Source organism: Takifugu rubripes, chromosome 3 (genome assembly GCF_901000725.2).
Source record: "Takifugu rubripes chromosome 3, fTakRub1.2, whole genome shotgun sequence".
NCBI lineage: Eukaryota > Metazoa > Chordata > Actinopteri > Tetraodontiformes > Tetraodontidae > Takifugu > Takifugu rubripes.
The window spans coordinates 15,081,893-15,101,482 of NC_042287.1; the positions used below are offsets into that span (position 1 = coordinate 15,081,893).

Genomic DNA, 19,590 nt, shown 5'->3' on the forward strand with positions numbered 1-19,590 from the left:
AAGCACTCTGCACTAATGTGATGCTCAGATTTCCTTTCAAGGCCTTGAGAAAATAATCTCCATCTGCATTTAGAGAAAATGTCATTCTGTCATCAAACATCACAAAAAACCATTTATACTGTGCATATATAACTCTGGAAGTGACATTACTGCCTGAATGTCAAACGCACCTGGATGCTTTTCCAAAACACTGATAAATAAGGGAGGAGGAATAAAATGTCACATTTGGTTGTTCAACATTTGACTAGAATAGGAGGGACAAACATTGCTTGCCCGACCTAAGCGAGAATTATATAATTAAACATATATATCCCAATTAGAACACAAGCAAAACGTTTTCTATTTCAGCGAATACATACAATAATAAACAAGTAAAAAGAAGGCATCTCCATCATTTGTTCCTGTTCTTTCAAGTTTAAAGAGTCATTATGACCCCAGAACCACATTCTGCGTTCATATATTTGATAAAGGCCTGTTTTTAAAAACAAACTAATTAGATATAATTAAGAGTAAACTGTTAGATTTAACATGCAGAAAGGTGTAAAATCAATTTTTAAGATGGGGCAAAAGGTGTCAATATTACGTATAGCCTACAACATGATTTAAACCTCGTTGTAAGTCCCCGGAATGAATAAAACAAAACTTGCCAAATGTCGGGATGATCCGTCTTCATTAAACTGTCTACAAACGGATTTTCATCATAACTTACTGGCTATCATGCAAACACTTAATCACAGACTGGGAAGACAGTACCTTCGCTGCTGTCTTCAGGAGGGCGGCTGGAATTCAGGGAGGTCGTGACGCCGCGCTGAGGATGAACGGATGCCGCGCTGCCTAGCAACCCGTCAACCAATCAGAAAATTTAGAAATAAAAAAAAAAATCAACGACTCGCAACAAAAGAAAGAAAATTAATGTGTTATCAATGCAGATGCATCCTAAAAATTATATTTTTAAGTATTGTACTCTTTCATAACAGCACACTTAAAATAGAAAGTTTTATTTAAATCTTTTCTGGATTTAGGCCTATTTTAAGTGTTATAAATTCCACTCTGGCATCGTGAGTGCTTGATAATTATACTTTAATAGCTTGCTACCAAAAAATATTTTTGATATTTTTCCACCATACTGTGCACCCCAAATGACAAAACATTCTAAACATTCTCATTCAAATTTGATTTGCAATGAACCCAGCACCTGTAGGTTCGAGAGCCCCAATGACCACCAGGTTTTTGGGGCAATTTACCCCTTTTAGGTCACGTTAAAAGAACAGACATGTAGTTCTGCTACATCCCAAAGGTCAAAAAGGAAAGAGACATGCAAGAGGCTCGCCAATCGTGGCATGGCAACCACTGCGTCTCCGAGGCAAGGAAAAGGGAAAAGACAAAAACTACATTAAAAACTTAACATGTCATGAAATCTGTGGAGTTCAGAATAAATAAACACATTTTCAAGATTTTACTTTATTTCATGTAAATGTACACAAGAAACTTTCCATGTAATTCCCCTTATGAAATGAGGAAACAAGTTTTTTTTATGTACCATCAACCTGTACAATAAAAGCTTAGGGTAATATAACAAGAGGCAACATGTTAAAATGAATGACCTCTGGATAGAAAGTACTGTTTCTCGTAGTGTGCCAAGGGGTCGAGGAGAATGAGAAACTTGATTTGTGTGCGTATTGCAGTTGTGCGTATTTGCTCAAATGTAAACCTTCCTATCAGAAATCCTCAGTCAATCTCATGTGTGCACCATACCTAAAATGTAAAATCCAAGCAGCTTTCTAAGGGAGAGCTCACTTCTCAGCGTATGTGAGACATCTCCTCCAGATGAGGTATCTTCAAGCAGCCTGTGCAGAGCTGATCCATCCAGAGCGGGGATTCGTGCTGCAGAGGGGTGCGGCGGGGGTAGAAGGTGTAGTTGAGGTCATAATTCAACAGGCAGCTGACGGAGGTCATGTAGATGTCTGAGAAACGACACAGACGTCTGGAGAAATACGTGGGGTTATGACACGTCCGGAATATGCTGCCAAACTGAGGGTTGAACAGGTTCTTCATCATCACCCTGCAAACATAACAAGGATGATCTTTAAATCCAGCAGGTCCATTTAATTTAAATGTACGCCCACCTACACTCACATAAGTTCTTCCCTTTCCTTTTGCCATTCATGAAAAATCATTTTAGACTCCGAGTCCTGAAGAGTCTGGAATAATACAGAGGGAAATTAAGAGAAACGTATCGAGTGAAGATGAAGATGCTTGGATCAGCGTCCCACCTGTAGGCGCTCCATCAGGCCAGTTAAAGCCTGGAGCCAGGTGAGGTTCAGAGAGTAGCGGTTTGTGCTGACCACGTTGGTTTCCTGCTCCAGCTCAGGCACTATGGCTGCTGTACGCCAGCCATGTCGCAGCATCAGGTCCTGCAAGAACACACGAAAAGGCTCTTTTCAATCTGGTCAACACAACGCAGCACCTTCACATTAACAATCAAGGACTCAACTTAAACATTTTATTCATGTTGATTTAGCAGGTTAAACATATTTTGAAAGAGACAGCCTTACATAGAACAACGGTAAAATGCGTGTTTTTAGCAAACGAGGCCTCGCTTGCCCTCCACACAGCAGCTGCTCCATATTTAAGAAGTCGATGCTGCCATCTAGTGTTCAAAACTGTTATTGTGACGTTCCTGAATATGCCACGTGGGCGATTTTCAGAAAAATGAAATAAAAAGTGGCAGAGACATTCGGCCTTTAGTAGAAAAACAACCATTTAAACATCAAAATGTATCAAATACATTAATAAATATTATACTTTAGTATATTTAGTTCCTTAAATTCTTGAAATAATATAATTACAGTCCTGTTACACGATAAGACAAGGTAACACATGTTGATTTAATGTCAGATGTTTGAATACATGGTGGCTTTTATATTTATTAAATTTAACTGCACCTAAAATATTGGAAAAAGTAGCATTTCATTGCTGCGTGCGGTGAAACTTACAGCCAGGTCACTATAAAGATGGTCTCCAAAATAAAGAACCTTTGAACCTCGCCAACCTGTCAGTCTAAGAAAATCAAAGAGGTTTCCCTGGAAAAGATGAGAACAAAAGCACAGGCCAGCACATTTAGACCCAGAGGATGCAACAAGTCAAACTCTGATATTTCCACCCCGTAACAGCGATTAACAGAGAATGAATTCAAACTTTCTGGCTTCTCAGAGAAATCAGAATGCATCAATTCTGAAAATGCAGACCTGTTTGTATATGTGCCCCTTGTCCAAACTGTTTATTTTCTCCCACCGAAGGTCTCCATTGTTGTCCAACTGCCGAAACGGCCTGTAGGAGTAAAAACATTGAGGGACGTTGCTCCATAAAACAAATACCTGGGGCGTGTAGCGAGTAAATGTGACCGTTTATCAGAGGTCAGAGGATCACCGGTCCTCTAACTGTCTACTCTGCAAGACTGACTCACTCACTTGACGCAATCGGTGAAGAAGTGAGGTTTTTCAGCGTGAACAATGATGACGTCAAAAAAGTCTCTCCAGTCTTTTCCCACCATATGAGTCATTCCTTTGTCACTGCACACAGGAAAGATTAGTTAGAGCATGTAGTTCTGCCACGCACAGAGCTGGGGTTGGTTGGTGGAGACGTGCTCCAACACTTACACGAAGCCAAAGGGACTGTTAGTGATGAGAAAGAGTTTTTTTCCATGACTAACCAGTCGTTGTAAAACGGCATCGGTCTCTTCTCCTCTCAGAATGAATTTATCTGTGAAGAAAACAGGAAGTTAGTTCACATGCAAAAAAATACTTTTTTTCCCAAATGTCCTGCAGAAATATCTGTGGCAATAACTACAAACTGTTTTTCCTAAATGTGTACACAGTTTGTTCTTGTCACTGCTCGGTCTTCCCCTCGTGTTGCAAAGCTCCGTGGGTAATCTGATCTGATTTAATCTGAGGTTTTCCTCTGCTCTCTCTTCACAGGCGTGTCTATGACGCCACCAGAGTCAGATCCAAACTTCTCAAAGCAAATATTCCCACTCAACCACTGCTGGGATTCAAGGATCAGTTATAGCAAAATCCCAGGAACCCTGTGACCCATGCCGACACTTGAAAAACAACGCAGAAAACCAAGAGGATCACATCCCAAATTGTTGGTTTAAGGCCTTTGATTTTTTTTAAATGTATATATACACATATAGCCGTATATATGTGTGTATATACAGAGCGATTTTTCCCCCCCTGTTAAGAAAGATTTACTTCCTAGAGGATCTAGCAAGGTCTGAAAGGTTCACAATAGCAAAGGAATGTGGATTTCTGTGCATGTTTCCTCTTTCATTTAGGTCCTGCTTTGGTTTGAGGTGCATGTTAGGAAGAGGTGGCAGCGGCTGCTTCCTGCTGCACTTTGGTGGCTCCTCATTGGAAATATGAATCTGCATGTTTGTCTTCATCTCTCTCTGCTAAGAGTCTTTCTTTATTCCTTGTAACTTCATATGTGGTGTGTCATAATCAACGCTAATCTGATTTGTGGGTTTTCTTACCCAGATCCTCCATGACCCATTTGTACATGTAACCTTTAAGATGGACCATTCCAATCGCTTCCTGTTGCACAGAAACAAAAAAATTTGTTACCACTGTTTTCTGTTCTGCCCAAAAGAGTCAAGTTTTACTCAGCTCAGCAGATTCCTGAGCATCCAGCTGAATGAAAACAGTAAACCAAAGAAAATGCTGCCCTGGGATACGGAGTAATATTTGTGAAGAATCACTCACCGAGACGTCCTTGAACAGGTGAACTGGGTCGTATTCAATGTCGTTTGTGATGAAATAGTCATTTGCTACAGCTAAGAGGTTCATTTCTGGGATGGAGAAAATGTCCATGAACTGTTTCACCTTCGGCCCCTATCGAAGACAATGCAGAACATTTCAACCCCTTGCTGCTGAAGCCTTTTGCAGGGAGAAACAAACGATCATGTTTGCGGATGTTTCTGAGCTCTAAAGTCGGGCCTCGCTACCATGAAAACAAAGCCACATCGCCAAATGGGACTGGAAGCACACCAAAACATCTTTATCAGAACCTTTCAGGCAGATTTTAGAGGAAAAAGAAACAATCTTCTAGCAGCAGGAATGCACTTGAACCAAAAAGCCAATTAAATAGTCAAAACATCGCAGGCTGAATGGCCGCTAATTAGCATAACAGGCCGGATGAACATTTGTCAGTGTCAGCTACAATGGGGAACTCTACATTCCTTAACTGATTTAAGGAAGCTGATAAAATACAGAAGAGAAATGGCTCACTGTGGACAGAGTATTTCAGGCCTTTTAGGCGCCAGAACATTGCCTCCAACTGATTCCATGGGAAGAACAGGCAAACTAGATTGAACTTGGGTACTTATGTAATTGTAAAGCCGGGCAAAGCCAGGCACTTCAAATGTCCCAGGACAGTTGCAGATTTAATCCTAAATTTTATCCCTGCTGGAGAGTAGACCGATGAGCTTACGACAGATGTGCGGGAATATTGCTCCCATCCGCTCCAAAAAGAAGTTTGACAGAGAAGTAAACAACCTGACAAACATGGGGGCCTGCGCACCTTTCCATAGAAGCCACTGTCCTGCTGCAGGGGGACGTGATAGGTCCCCCCATAGAGCTGCAGCACCTCCTCATCTGGCAGTGGGTTCAGTCCCCTGTGAAATCATATAACAAAAAGTGGTTTTTGGTATTTCAGGTGTGTTTTCTGGTAGACAAGTGTTTATTTTCGGCTTTCAATTATGACACAGTATATTAGCATGTTTGCGCATGTGAATGGCGGTGTTTTGTTTGGGCATGTGGGATATTTGTGGCATAAATCATCACCGTGGTGATGTGTGTTTTGATGCTGTGAACTGTTTGGGACTCAGAACACTGCAAAAAAAATTTAAAGAAAAAACTGCATCTGATAAAAAAAATAACCCCTCTTATGTTACTGTAAAAAAAAAAATTTTTCTCTTACCAATACACTGTTCCTGGCTGGATGTAATGAAAGGCATCAATCTTCATTAAAAGACCCTAAAATGGGCAGAAATAGCAGATTCTAATTAGTAACAAAGGACACATTTCCTGCAATGGCATCTTTGTGTTTTTTATCACCTTCTGAATGTCATAATGAAGACCCCGAACAGCAAAGTTTGGAATGTAATCATATTTGCGGATGCCTTCCGGATACTGCCATGAAGGAGGAAAAAGGAGAGAATCATTTTTAAAGTTCCCAACCTTCACGGCAGAAGTGCAAACGCACCTTATAGTGTTCAATCAGGAAGTTTCTGGCCATGTTGAAGATCATTGTGTTGAGAGCATTAGAGTACAGGGCCAGAGTGTAGTCGTAGTCAAAGCCGTAGATGTCCACCTCAGACAGACACACCTCGTTGTTGGCGTAAATAGTAGAGGGGTTGAGGAGGTTGCAGGCGCCTGGAGGAATCAGTTCTGACAGGAGATGGGAAACAATGTTGTCCATGAAGAAAGTCAAACAGGGATTCAATCAGACTGATATCAAAGAGTAAAAACCATTAGACGCCCGGGAACAATAGATTGGCAAGGTCCATCTTATCATTCGAGAAAAAGAGCTGCGATACTGTTTCTTGTTCCTGAACACATCGCTGTGCACACAGAGATCACTGACAGAGGCCAGGGCGTTTATCTGAGGTTGTGTAATGTGTGTCTCCAAAATATCAACAGTGGAAATCCAAAAGACCAAATCTATCATTTTCTGGCAACTATCTTTGTCAGGCTGTTACCTCATGGATGCAGATTAAACAAACAAGTTCAACAATCTCATAATAATCTGGCCCTTTGAAGGCCTGCCTCCAATAACCTGGCTGACATGTTAACACAGGTCCGCCTTTCTGTTGGTTCTTAGACAAAAACAGGTCATGGTCTTCAGTCCTGTGAGAGGACAACAAGGTCTGCAGCTGGGTGGTGGAGACGACATGATCTGTTTTGGTTTAAAACTAATTCATGCACTATTTTATCTATAGAGTAAGTTGTGCAAAATAACAACTGTAAACACATTTGGGCAATTACAAAAAAAAGTTTTAAGTCTCTTGCATGCTGTTGATGTTTAGATCTAAATAAATAAAAATACTATAAAAATACCAATACTAAAATAAAAATACTATGTCTTGTTTGGTGTATCTTGGCAAATACAATTCCAATAAACAATTGAACATAAAAAGCACATAAACATTTTATTTTACTATCTTGCTTATTAATTACCCTATAACTGCTGATTTTGTGATTCTGTACCTTCAGCTGAGATAAGGAATTAAAACAACTCAAGATATGTTATTTAAATAGAACTTTGCAACCTCTTTGGGAAATGTGATCGATCGCAGCAGGAGCCCACGGGTCAGTATTGAGCATATGGTATCTGAGAATTGATAGTACACGAATGCGATCTCAAATACGGTCTAAAAAAGAACACTATGAACTAACTTGGAACAAAATTAATTTGTTTTTTTCCATGCAAACTGGAGGGTGGCTGAGAATTGAGGAACTGTGCATGAAGACAAATCCTGGCCTCTCAAGTGTCGGTTGCTGAAGTTTACGGAGCGTTAAAATTAATTAATCCGTGTTTGGCCCTGGTACCTGCAACAGTAATCGCCATCTGCTTGGCGTAGTTAGTCGGCAGAGAAGATAACCACGGACCAACGTGTCTTCACTGAGTAAAAACAACAGTGTTGCTGCCTGGCGAAAACAACAGAGGGCGCGGGCGGCTGTTGGACGTGGGGGATGTGCTGGTAAAAGGTTTGGGGGACTCATCTTACCGTGAACCAGGCGTTTGGTGTCATTGTAACGAGCCCACATGTAAGACTTGGGGTCTGCTGGAACTGCGGAGGTGAAGGAGCGTCTCCGCTCACCACGAACCCCGGGAGCGCCCTTGGTACCCTTCTTGTCTGCAGGCGTAGGTCTGTGGGCAGCTTCGCTGGAGGTTGGCGCGTCGTTCCCAGGCCTGTCCGTGTCCGTGCAGGAGTCGGAACTTTTTGCTACTTCGCGATCCTGTTGATTTCCTCCAGACAGCGTGCGCGACGCAGACAGTCCGTTCATTTTGGCGGATCGCAACAAAGGAGGGGTGCCATTTCCTCCGCTGCGCAGCGCACGGATGAACACGGCTGCTACTGTATTAAAAGCCATTTTCCACAGCTGCAACGTGGTGCACAAAACTGCTGCCGTTGCAAGCTGGACTGGCAGATGAAAACATGCCCTGACGTCTTAAGCATAACCACGCCTGTTTTTCTAAAGTGGGCGGGGCGACGTAGGCTTTGCCCCAGAAGGCATCATGTGGTTGGAAAACACGCGAATCTCATTAGACAATGGAAGTGTTTACTCAGTGCTCTTAAAACCTAATAATGACAAAGGAGACTGGAAAAGAGAGGGTCTTGATTAGCAGACTACTCCATTTTTCTCCACAACCAAGACCCAAACATGCACAGCTACGTGAGCTCCTTTGATCTGCTAATGCTATTGTTACTTTCTGGAAGGGTCACATTCCTTTATGAAGTCTCCTACAATACTAACCCAATGGGGATTCATGGTTAACAATCCCAAAAATGAGTTCAGACAACCATTAAATTGTCTTCCCCATCATGGGTTTACTCATGGTTCCAAACCTGAATACATTAAGCATTAACTATAGGGTTTTTCCAGCTATGTCCACATGTTTGCACGGGTATGCAATGTGGTTAGTATGTGCTCACAGTAAGAAGTTTCAAACCCCCAGAGGCTTATCTGTGTGAAGTTTGCATGGTCTTCATTTAGGGGTTGGGAGAAATGACTTGACAGCCATGATTTGACCTTTGGTGTGCATGTGGATGGTTGTCTTTGAAGCCCAAGACGAGCTGGCGGCTCGTCCACATTCGCCTCTGGCCCGGAGGCAGCTGGGCTCCTTTTTTGGTTGGAAATATGGCATTCTTAAGCTTCTTAAGTCATTGAAACGGGTCTACTTCTACTTTAGAGTGAAGCATTCACGCTGCTCACACCAAGCCAACATTCTGTTTACAACAGTTATTTCCCACCCAATGTTTTACTATATGAAGAAAATGATTCAGGGGGCATTTTCTGAAGCTTATACTGACGTCTGGTAGGGAGTCAAGCACTGCAGGACACTCATGTGACTTAAAACCGGAAAAACCGTTAAACCTGTTATCCCAGAAATGCTCACAGGGGCCAGTGCAGATCAACATTTGTCATATATGTTTACATGCATATGACGGTAAAACATGGTGGTATTTAAGCAGGAGGCAGTTAAGTTAGTTAGATCCTCAAAAGAAGCTGATAATCACCCACGATAAGTGCCAATCGTCCTTCATCTTAACCCTCAGTTCCGCCCTGAGATAACTGTGACACGCTGCTCATGATTTTTTTTTTAAATTGAAAAAAAATATTGCTATCATATGGGCCCGATTTATACCATATAAATATTTCACTCAGTTGCACTTATGTAACTGTTGTACAACAAATCACCTCTTACAGGATGTTGCAGCAGAAGTGTTAACAGTAAATACACAGCATAATGTTGACATTACTCACTGCCCCTCTCAACCTTTCTAAGAGTTATTTACCAAATGCAATGAGAGAACTTGGACATTTTTGCTTTATAAACACATTAACAATTTTAGTGGAGAGGTTAAAAAAGTATATAGTTGGTAATCAATAAATATGATTCTGTAATTTACAATTCATGCCAACTACAGCATTGCTTCTTATCTAAGCTGACAGTCTGTTCGTGTCACACATGGCCCCCGTATCTCAGCACCAAGAGCCAAAGCAGAAAGATGACTTCCTGGCCAAGTTGTCTTTTCCCCTACTGACTCAGTAGCTTAACATTATTCTGTAGAGCGTCCTTAGATAGTGTCTGTAGAGAATCTACCCCACTTCCTTAGGATTTAGTTTTGATTATGTTGCAATGTCAACTAAACACTGGAGAGCGTTGCAAATGCTTCTTGACAGTTGTTATGTTTATACTTAAGGGGAAATATATTTCCTGTTGATGTACATAGCCTCTTTCATTGTACATCCCATCAAAGTGTGTAGATTGGCTGGTATAGTGTATATTAAGGATAATCTGAATAATTGGTTTGTTATTCAATGTATGGAGAACAGGAAGACGTTGCAACTTTTGAGAAGGCTTTTGAGAAGCCTGAAAGACAGGACTGCCTGGTAGAGAAAGTGAACAACCGCACGTCTTTAACATGGTTAACCTGGTTAACATGGTTATATGGGGATCTCTAGTGGTTAGGAGATGGTAGTGAAACTGAGATCAACGTGGATTTAAAGATGACTCAATACAGTAATTTGAATTGACAACATTTATGCACTTGTTAGGCGATATTTTAATGTGAGCAGCTTTTTTTGCATATGTGAGATGATGACATTTCTATCTATCTATCTATCTATCTATCTATCTATCTATCTATCTATCTATCTATCTATCTATCTATCTATCTATCTATCTATCTATCTATCTATCTATCTATCTAATCGCAAAATATATCGTTTTGATATATTCACGGTCTACTTGTCAAAATGAATTTGCTCTGGTTTATACTGTTTGAAACAGATCATTTATACACATGCAAATATATTGTACACATTTCTGGCAACACTGAAATGCATTTTTTTCCCATCTCTTATATTCTTTTCTTTGTAATTTTCTTCCTTTATTTATTCCCCACTTCTTTCATTCTTTCATATTTGTTAGAATTGTAGTTATTTTTCGGTTGTCTACAGCGAAGGTGTGACTTTTCTTTTGTTGTGTGCAGGAATACTTAATAAATGAGTGTACCATTGTTATGGTGTGGCACGCGTTTTAATAAAGTTTTTAAAAATATTTTTTCCCCCTCCTGACGTTACCTGACTGGTTTGATTTGTACATTTGGACCAATGAGAAGTGAGGATAGAACCAACGTGAGCCTCTCTAACCAATCAGATTAAAAGTGTCGGCCAGAACGTTATATATATATGGCCCAGCCCGGCCTAACGGAAAGCATATGTCAATTTCTGCACACTTGAATTGTTTAAAAAAATGGTGAGTACAATACGGACTTTCTATACTTTTGTGACGACTTATGCGAACCTTGTTTCAATTCCGGACACATATACAACGTTTAAATCGGGGAAAAAAAGAGATTTGGGTGGTGATTGACTTCCCTGTCACTTGTGAACTTGATTCTTCGCATTTGATTCATTTGGGATTTTTTGTGGGTTTTTTTTAAGACGCTATATTTGTGGTGTTCATATAAGTTAAATTACTTAAAGTCTGGTATACTTTCTGGACATTACTCTTGGAGTGAGACGTACCACTTTAAAAAGGGCGCGGTACCGACCGTTATTCGTGTCACTTAACTGAGGTTTTCTTCTTTTATTCTTCCTCACTGTACATTGGTTATTTTCCAAAGGAAGTTTTTGTTAAACTTTGTTGGCATTTATATATAATTTTATACAGATTCACCACTGAATATTCATGGGATCCCATAAATTAACCTCGTCATATGTTGCGCAATCCCACAAAACTTCTATAGATCTAACTGGCCATAAATCTCGTATATCTTAAAGAATGTACCCGATTGCATTCTTTGTCATTTAGAAGAAATTTTCTGGAGAAACTTTGTTTGGTATCATGTGATGTGTTGTATCATAATTCCTAACAGATGAGTCTTTCTTCTGTTTTAATTTATGGGTTTATCGTGTGATAAATAGTGTTGGTGTCTGAGGCGACAATAACTTGTTTATTCTTTATTCCCTCTCCACAGCGTGAGTGTATCTCTATCCATGTGGGTCAGGCTGGGGTCCAGATTGGCAATGCATGCTGGGAACTGTATTGCCTTGAGCATGGGATCCAGCCTGATGGAAGGATGCCCAGTGATAAAACAATTGGAGGAGGAGATGATTCTTTCAACACCTTCTTCAGTGAGACCGGGGCAGGAAAACACGTCCCCAGGGCTGTTTTTGTAGACCTGGAACCGTCTGTGATTGGTAAATTTAGCTGTTCTACAACTGTTGTATCCCCCATCCATCAAACCCTCCTATAGGTTTGTTTCTTGCCCATAGATGAGGTGCGTTCGGGGACCTACCGCCAGCTGTTTCACCCTGAGCAGCTGATCACTGGCAAGGAGGATGCTGCCAACAACTATGCTCGTGGACACTACACTGTGGGCAAAGAGCTCATCGACGTAGTGCTGGACAGGATCCGAAAACTGGTGGGTTGCAAGTTCAACTCCAGGTCAACATTGAGTTTAAATGATTTTCCCCTCATGTGTTCCACTGTCTCTTTACAGTCTGACCAGTGCACCGGCCTTCAGGGCTTCCTGGTGTTCCACAGCTTTGGAGGTGGAACCGGCTCTGGTTTCACCTCCCTGCTGATGGAGCGTCTGTCCGTCGACTACGGCAAGAAGTCCAAGCTTGAGTTCTCGGTCTACCCGGCTCCCCAGGTGTCCACTGCTGTGGTGGAGCCCTACAACTCCATCCTGACCACCCACACCACCCTGGAACACTCAGACTGCGCCTTCATGGTCGACAACGAGGCCATCTACGACATCTGCCGTCGGAACCTCGATATCGAGCGTCCCACGTACACCAACCTGAACAGGCTGATCAGTCAGATCGTGTCCTCAATCACAGCTTCTCTGCGATTTGACGGTGCGCTCAACGTAGATCTGACAGAATTTCAGACCAACTTGGTGCCTTATCCTCGTATCCATTTCCCCCTGGCTACGTACGCCCCGGTCATCTCTGCTGAGAAAGCTTACCATGAGCAGTTGACCGTATCCGAAATCACCAACGCTTGTTTTGAGCCAGCCAACCAGTTGGTGAAATGTGACCCTCGCCACGGCAAGTACATGGCCTGCTGCCTTCTGTACCGCGGCGACGTGGTCCCCAAAGACGTGAATGCTGCCATTGCCACCATCAAAACAAAACGCACCATCCAGTTTGTGGACTGGTGCCCCACCGGTTTCAAGGTGGGCATCAACTACCAGCCCCCCACTGTTGTGCCTGGTGGAGATCTGGCCAAGGTCCAGAGGGCCGTGTGCATGCTGAGTAATACCACCGCCATCGCTGAGGCCTGGGCTCGTCTGGACCACAAGTTTGACCTGATGTACGCCAAACGGGCCTTTGTTCACTGGTACGTGGGTGAGGGCATGGAGGAGGGTGAGTTCTCTGAGGCCAGAGAGGACATGGCTGCTCTGGAGAAGGATTATGAGGAGGTGGGCACAGACAGCCTGGGAGAGGAGGATGAAGAGGGAGAGGAGTATTAATGTGAAGGTGGCTGATTTGAGAAAGTATTTCAAAAGCTGAATTGAAGTATTTTGTTTTACACGTTTGTGTTTCATGACTAAAGTTCTAAAAGCTCAATGGGAGACGTTGCAACTCATGAGTGAAATGTATTTGGACCCATGCTCAGAGCACAGCAGTTATTCTATTCATGAGCCCGGGGAGAAGTGTTAAATGTCAATGTGATTGTTTAAAATAAAATGTATTGCCATTGTTGAATTATTTTTTTTTTAACTGAGATGAAGAAATTTGGTTCTTAAATGCAATAGTTGCTGTTAATGGAGTGGCTGAAATAAAAGTAACTGATAACTGCATATTTTGAGAATTCTTGTCTTCAACTTGAGTTGAACTATTTTAATAGGTGATCTTGAGCCTGAACTCTGCTGGTGTTGTGCTGTTTAGCTTTGTGCTGGAAACCTTTGACACAGTGGCTGAGGGTGAAGATCAGTGTCACTTTGCAGTAGAGGATCTATATTTAGCTAGTTGGGGGACTGGGAGACAGAATCAGACCAGCACGACACGTATTCTCTCCTCTTTGACCCTCACTACGTCTGTATTTACTGGTAAGGTGTTTTTGTTTAGGCGAGATGAGTTATAATTTCTAGAGTTTCTTAAATGCTCATGTTTTTCTTCCCGAATTACTGGGATTATCTCTGTCTTTCGTGTTAACAGTGACAAACCACGGTGACGTACAGAATGGCGTTGTTTACTCTGCAATGAAACTGACATCTTGAACTACTGAGGAGACAGATTTTTGAGGAATAATTCTGCATTTTGGGCCATGTGTCAGTCAGCAATGAAAAAAGAGGGTGTGAACAGTCCTGACCCGCTGGTAAGGGAGGCTTTTCTTATGGCCCACGATTACATAGACTACATAACTACAGGAGGCTCAGATGGCACCATGGGCCCTGCCCCGACAGCCTGCACAGCGGCCCTGCGTCATGCTGGAGATGAGCTCCTCAACCGATTTCCCATATTCTTCAGACGCTGGCCTCGAGTTTTCCAAGATGTGACAGAGAAGACGGCCTGCTCCATGCTCACGAGCATCTTGGATGAACACTTTTTCCCCCCCGTCCCCGGAGGGCGACGCAGAGACCTGGCCTGGAGCGCTGTGCTGTCGGTGTATGTGCTCTCCGGCCAGATGGCCCTTCATTGCAAAGAGAGGGGCATGCTGGTGGTCCTGCCCCAGCTGAAGGAGTGTGTTGGGGCCTATGTGGAGAGGGTCATCTGCCCCCATATACGAGACAAGGGTGGATGGGTGAGTATGTGCCGATGACGATGAAGCATATGTTACTATATAGAACACTATTTAGGGCATTACACACAAAGCTTTTGGCTTATATTGTTGCATTCGGATCACTGTCCAGTTGCACCCTGATTTACTCACATCCCAAAGTTGGAAAAACATGGTGGTGAGTCGACAGCAACATGTTTGTCTATTAACGCTTTGCAACTCCTTTGCAAAATGTCAGCGAGCTAAAGTCTGGATAATCTGCCACTGCTATAGTACTGTATATCTGCAGGTTCTCCGGCATTTAACAGTTGATCCAGATAGAATGTGGAGTTTTGAGTCTGCATGGTGATGAGTGCCAGCTGCAGTAGCTAGGATTTAAATTATACCAATTTTTCAAACAAATGATCAATCTTATAGTATAAATAGCTGGAAACAACAACAGGAATACATTGATAACAACTGTGTGGCACAGATGGTTCAACTTTATCTGTATATACAACATTGAAGAACCTTTTTTTGTCCTAATACCAGTGATGTAAAGGAAATGTGACTGAAGCTTTTGATCAGATGATTCCAGTCATGATGATCCTGTATTCTGTTCTTGACAACAGTCTCTTTCTTCTTTACATCTTAAATAAGGATAGTCATTCGGCATGTGATGCAGAGCTTGTGCGTGTATTTAAAACCTACAAAACTTTTTTTTTTTTTAAATAAAACCTCTACTGTTCCTCCACAGCATGAGTCTATCTATCCAGATAGAATGTGGATTTTTGAGTCTGCACGGTGATGGGTGACACGCAGCAGTAACTAGGATTTAAATTATAGCCAATTTGGAAACAAATTATCAATCATAATTTGCTTCCAAATATGCTGTAATAGAAGCCGCAATGGGGTACCTTGTCAGCTATTTTGGGCACGGATATTTTAACTTCATCTTTATTTTAAACAAGGTACCGTTGAGTAACTGACTTATTTTGTAAAGTGGAAAACCTGCTGTACAGATACTGATGAAATAATGAATAGAGAATGAAAGGATCAGTGGATCTTTTGTAGATGTCATCCCATATTTAATTTACAATGCACTCAATTGTTTGCTTTAAATTGAAGCTTCCCTTTACTGTTTTGTTGTTGTTGTTGACAGAGCGGCTTTGAGTCACGCTTTGGAGAGAAGCAGGGCCTGGAGGGCCAGGTGAAGAAACTGTGTTGCTGGACACTGATGACCCTGACCATCAGTATTCTCACCTACTTCTTGTGGAAACGAATCAGCACTGTCACATAATTATGGCAAGAAGCTCTGTAAAACTTAGCTACCATAGCTAAATATCAATGAGGTTCAAGGGTCTCCTGATGATCCCCAGGAGGGCAAATGGTTTTGCAGAAAGGAGTCAAAAACCACCAGACAACTGCTCAGCAATAAACAGGTTATTTTGCAGTTTTTATTTGAACAATAAAGAAATTTCTATATTTACCATCGATGACAACTGTTAGAGCCACGTCCTATTTAAATAGCGCATTTATTTTTTAATATTGTTGGCATAATCTAGTTTGTTATCCTCTCTGTTGTTTTATGTAAGGCCAATAAATTTGTATTCTACAACAAACTAGACCAAAGATTTTCGTGTTTTTTGATTCGTTGTGTAAGAAAGTAACGGAAATTAAATGGTTTCCAAATGTTATTCTTGCTTCATAAACCCACCAGATGGCCACATACACGACAACTTCACATGATTATTACCGTCTTTTGATCAAATCCATTTCAATTGTCTTCAAACCACATTCACCATTTTAACGTGCTTTCGTGAAAGCTTCTTAAATAAAACTTAATAGTGCGCAATGAGCTTTTTTTTCTTCCAGAAAGGATATCAATAAACTTACATCAAAAGCCAGCGACAAATTCATTGATCTGTTCAATTATATTCCGAATTTGACTCCATATAAAAATGTTTAATTATACGACATGAAACAAAAGGAGCGGTTTGATATATGGCTGACATTTAGCTGCTGAGACGCTTCCGGAATAGCTCGTGGTGGGTTATTGTGACCAATAAGAATTGACCATTGTGGGCCCCTCAGCCAATCCGGTTCCAGAGCACTGTTCTGTCGGGAAGAGACTATAAAAGGCCCCACCCACAAGCCGCTGTCATTTACTTCTCGCAAAGGACTCGTTCAGGCCCGACTGTGAGAAAGAACCTTACCCTCCTCTTCCATTTAAACCAATTCTGTCGTCACAAAAAAATGGTGAGTACGAAGTTTTTCTTGTATGTTGTCTCAGATCGTCCCCCGCTAGCTTCAAAAGGGGGTCTGCTATCAGGTCTAAAGTCTAGAACATCATGAACATGTCCGTTTTTAATCCTATAAATTTTAAGGATTTTCCCGTTTTATTCTATGAAGATGACGTAGTTGCCAAAAGGCCCATGTCCTTTCACTGGCACATCTATTCTTTCATCTGAAAACTGCTTTTGAACCCAAAACCTGTTTGCACAAAAAAATAAAAAGAAATAAAAAAAAATTCACCCGGACAATTAATTTTTTAAATCTGAGGAGGCATGATATTGATTATACATCGTTCAAGTACATTTTTCTGACTTAATATCAGTGATATAAAGGAAATGTGACTGCAGCTTTGGCTCATGATGATCCCTTTTTCTTTACAACAGGCCCCTTCTTCATATTCCAAATAAGTGTAGAGTCATTCAGCATGTGACGCAGTGTGTGTGTGTGTGTGTGTGTGTGTGTGTGTGTGTGTGTGTGTGTGTGTGTGTGTGTGTGTGTGTGTGTGTGTGTGTGTGTGTGTGTGTGTGTGTGTGTGTGTGTGTGTGTGTGTGTGTGTGTCAAACCTGCAAATCCTTTTAATAATAACACCTTTCCTGTTTCCCCACAGCGTGAGTGTATCTCTATCCATGTAGGTCAGGCTGGGGTCCAGATTGGCAATGCATGCTGGGAACTGTATTGCCTGGAGCATGGGATCCAGCCTGATGGAAGGATGCCCAGTGATAAAACAATTGGAGGAGGAGATGATTCTTTCAACACCTTCTTTAGTGAGACTGGGGCAGGAAAACACGTCCCCAGGGCTGTTTTTGTAGACCTGGAACCGTCTGTGATTGGTAAATTTAGCTGTTCTACAACTGTTGTATCCCCCATCCATCAAACCCTCCTATAGGTTTGTTTCTTGCCCATAGATGAGGTGCGTTCGGGGACCTACCGCCAGCTGTTTCACCCTGAGCAGCTGATCACTGGCAAGGAGGATGCTGCCAACAACTATGCTCGTGGACACTACACTGTGGGCAAAGAGATCATCGACATAGTGCTGGACAGGATCCGAAAACTGGTGGGTTGCAAGTTCAACTCCAGGTCAACATTGAGTTTACATGATTTTCCCCTCATGTGTTCCACTGTCTCTTTACAGTCTGACCAGTGCACCGGCCTTCAGGGCTTCCTGGTGTTCCACAGCTTTGGAGGTGGAACCGGCTCTGGTTTCACCTCCCTGCTGATGGAGCGTCTGTCCGTCGACTACGGCAAGAAGTCCAAGCTTGAGTTCTCGGTCTACCCGGCTCCCCAGGTGTCCACTGCTGTGGTGGAGCCCTACAACTCCGTCCTGACCACCCACACCACCCTGGAACACTCAGACTGCGCCTTCATGGTCGACAACGAGGCCATCTACGACATCTGCCGTCGGAACCTCGATATCGAGCGTCCCACGTACACCAACCTGAACAGGCTGATCAGTCAGATCGTGTCCTCCATCACGGCTTCTCTGCGATTTGACGGTGCCCTCAACGTAGATCTGACAGAATTTCAGACCAACTTGGTGCCTTATCCTCGTATCCATTTCCCCCTGGCTACGTACGCCCCGGTCATCTCTGCTGAGAAAGCTTACCATGAGCAGTTAACTGTAGCCGAAATCACCAGTGCTTGCTTTGAGCCAGCCAACCAGTTGGTGAAATGTGACCCTCGCCACGGCAAGTACATGGCCTGCTGCCTTCTGTACCGTGGCGACGTGGTCCCCAAAGATGTGAATGCTGCCATTGCCACCATCAAAACAAAACGCACCATCCAGTTTGTGGACTGGTGCCCCACCGGTTTCAAGGTGGGCATCAACTACCAGCCCCCCACTGTTGTGCCTGGTGGAGATCTGGCCAAGGTCCAGAGGGCCGTGTGCATGCTCAGTAATACCACCGCCATCGCTGAGGCCTGGGCTCGTCTGGACCACAAGTTTGACCTGATGTACGCCAAACGGGCCTTTGTTCACTGGTACGTGGGTGAGGGCATGGAGGAGGGTGAGTTCTCTGAGGCCAGAGAGGACATGGCTGCTCTGGAGAAGGATTATGAGGAGGTGGGAGCTGATACTGTTGGAGATGAGGATGAAGATGGAGAGGAGTATTAAATTGTCTTTCCCTTGTAACTTATGAATAAAGCCTGATTGCTTATCCTATTGGTCTCCTAACTGCTTTTATTCCTATGTTTATCTAACCCTTTTTGGGTTGTTGATACAAGTACTTAAAATTGCATACATTGTCCCCAGTTGTTTGAAAATGTCTATTTTTTGGCTTTATTAGTAATGCATGTATTTACAAAACTAAAATAAAAAAAAGATCTGGTCTGTATATACATGCAGATTTTCCAATATATAACAATTAACAAAACATCTACATTTATAGGTCGAATAAGTAAGTAGACATGTGTAGATAAATACATTTCTTCTAAAAAGGAAAAATTCTAGACAACGTTCATCTTTTGAGAAGAAAAGAAAAGACGCTTTTCTTGTCAGAATTAAAATGTATCTAATTGTTTTTCCTATTAGAACATTCATGGTTACATCCCAGTAGAGAATTGCCGCATACTTGCAGTTTAAACACATGGTGGTGCTATGCTCACGTCACGGCGCACAACCAAAACCATTCAAATTGCTACGCATGCTCAATGCTACCGGTCTCCGTACCCACCCCACGAGTGACCGCCAAACCAATAAAGGACCCGGAAGGGCGTTGTTTTTTTCACATAGGAGTGGGCCAAAAGGGGGTGTATAAGATTCAATTAAGCAATGGAACACAGTACATCCATAAA

General features: G+C 42.4%; 4 protein-coding genes across 5 annotated transcripts; 3 read left to right on the top strand and 1 right to left on the bottom strand.

The window, feature by feature from the left end:
* Positions 1 to 1,445: 1,445 nt before the first annotated feature.
* On the bottom strand, positions 1,446 to 8,235 carry nt5dc2 (5'-nucleotidase domain containing 2). The gene is made up of 14 exons (XM_003963510.3): positions 7,790 to 8,235; positions 6,265 to 6,449; positions 6,117 to 6,191; positions 5,980 to 6,035; positions 5,581 to 5,674; positions 4,764 to 4,892; positions 4,535 to 4,595; positions 3,660 to 3,762; positions 3,471 to 3,572; positions 3,249 to 3,330; positions 2,997 to 3,083; positions 2,274 to 2,414; positions 2,137 to 2,201; positions 1,446 to 2,062 (listed from the first exon to the last, which is right to left on the bottom strand). Exons 1-14 carry the CDS (start codon positions 8,154 to 8,156, stop codon positions 1,801 to 1,803), a joined length of 1,809 nt encoding a protein of 602 aa, XP_003963559.3. The 5' UTR covers positions 8,157 to 8,235; the 3' UTR covers positions 1,446 to 1,800.
* Positions 8,236 to 10,944: 2,709 nt separating this feature from the next.
* LOC101067763 (tubulin alpha-1C chain-like) lies at positions 10,945 to 13,604 on the top strand. Its single transcript, XM_011602691.2, has 4 exons — positions 10,945 to 11,049; positions 11,774 to 11,996; positions 12,072 to 12,220; positions 12,299 to 13,604. Exons 1-4 carry the CDS (start codon positions 11,047 to 11,049, stop codon positions 13,274 to 13,276), a joined length of 1,353 nt encoding a protein of 450 aa, XP_011600993.2. The 5' UTR covers positions 10,945 to 11,046; the 3' UTR covers positions 13,277 to 13,604.
* A 118-nt stretch (positions 13,605 to 13,722) lies between these two features.
* On the top strand, positions 13,723 to 16,127 carry bcl2l16 (BCL2 like 16). 2 transcript variants are annotated; one of them, XM_029833404.1, is made up of 3 exons: positions 13,723 to 13,855; positions 13,965 to 14,550; positions 15,668 to 16,127. In XM_029833404.1, exons 2-3 carry the CDS (start codon positions 14,074 to 14,076, stop codon positions 15,803 to 15,805), a joined length of 615 nt encoding a protein of 204 aa, XP_029689264.1. In that variant the 5' UTR covers positions 13,723 to 13,855; positions 13,965 to 14,073; the 3' UTR covers positions 15,806 to 16,127. The 2 variants fall into 2 exon arrangements, with proteins under 2 accessions (XP_029689264.1, XP_029689265.1); XM_029833405.1 differs by lacking the exon at positions 13,723 to 13,855 and having other exon boundaries at positions 13,864 to 14,550.
* A 520-nt stretch (positions 16,128 to 16,647) lies between these two features.
* On the top strand, positions 16,648 to 18,958 carry LOC101079025 (tubulin alpha-1C chain). The gene is made up of 4 exons (XM_003976766.2): positions 16,648 to 16,764; positions 17,408 to 17,630; positions 17,706 to 17,854; positions 17,933 to 18,958. The coding sequence occupies exons 1-4, from the start codon at positions 16,762 to 16,764 to the stop codon at positions 18,908 to 18,910; spliced, it is 1,353 nt and encodes a 450-aa protein (XP_003976815.2). The 5' UTR covers positions 16,648 to 16,761; the 3' UTR covers positions 18,911 to 18,958.
* The last annotated feature ends 632 nt before the right edge of the window (positions 18,959 to 19,590 follow it).

Bases quoted from the DNA above. Each gene is read 5' to 3' on its own strand.
- LOC101079025 (XM_003976766.2), top strand. The intron at 17,631-17,705 runs GTAAATTTAGCT...TCTTGCCCATAG, and splicing joins CCTGGAACCGTCTGTGATTG to ATGAGGTGCGTTCGGGGACC. The intron at 17,855-17,932 runs GTGGGTTGCAAG...GTCTCTTTACAG, and splicing joins TGGACAGGATCCGAAAACTG to TCTGACCAGTGCACCGGCCT.
- LOC101067763 (XM_011602691.2), top strand. The intron at 11,997-12,071 runs GTAAATTTAGCT...TCTTGCCCATAG, and splicing joins CCTGGAACCGTCTGTGATTG to ATGAGGTGCGTTCGGGGACC. The intron at 12,221-12,298 runs GTGGGTTGCAAG...GTCTCTTTACAG, and splicing joins TGGACAGGATCCGAAAACTG to TCTGACCAGTGCACCGGCCT.
- nt5dc2 (XM_003963510.3), bottom strand. From the start codon at position 8,156: ATGGCTTTTAATACAGTAGCAGCCGTGTTCATCCGTGCGCTGCGCAGC. The intron at 4,893-5,580 runs GTGCGCAGGCCC...TGTCTTCGATAG, and splicing joins ACAGTGGCTTCTATGGAAAG to GGGCCGAAGGTGAAACAGTT. The intron at 3,084-3,248 runs GTCTGCATTTTC...CATCTTTTCCAG, and splicing joins AGGGGCACATATACAAACAG to GGAAACCTCTTTGATTTTCT.
- bcl2l16 (XM_029833404.1), top strand. From the start codon at position 14,074: ATGTGTCAGTCAGCAATGAAAAAAGAGGGTGTGAACAGTCCTGACCCG. The intron at 14,551-15,667 runs GTGAGTATGTGC...TGTTGTTGACAG, and splicing joins TACGAGACAAGGGTGGATGG to AGCGGCTTTGAGTCACGCTT.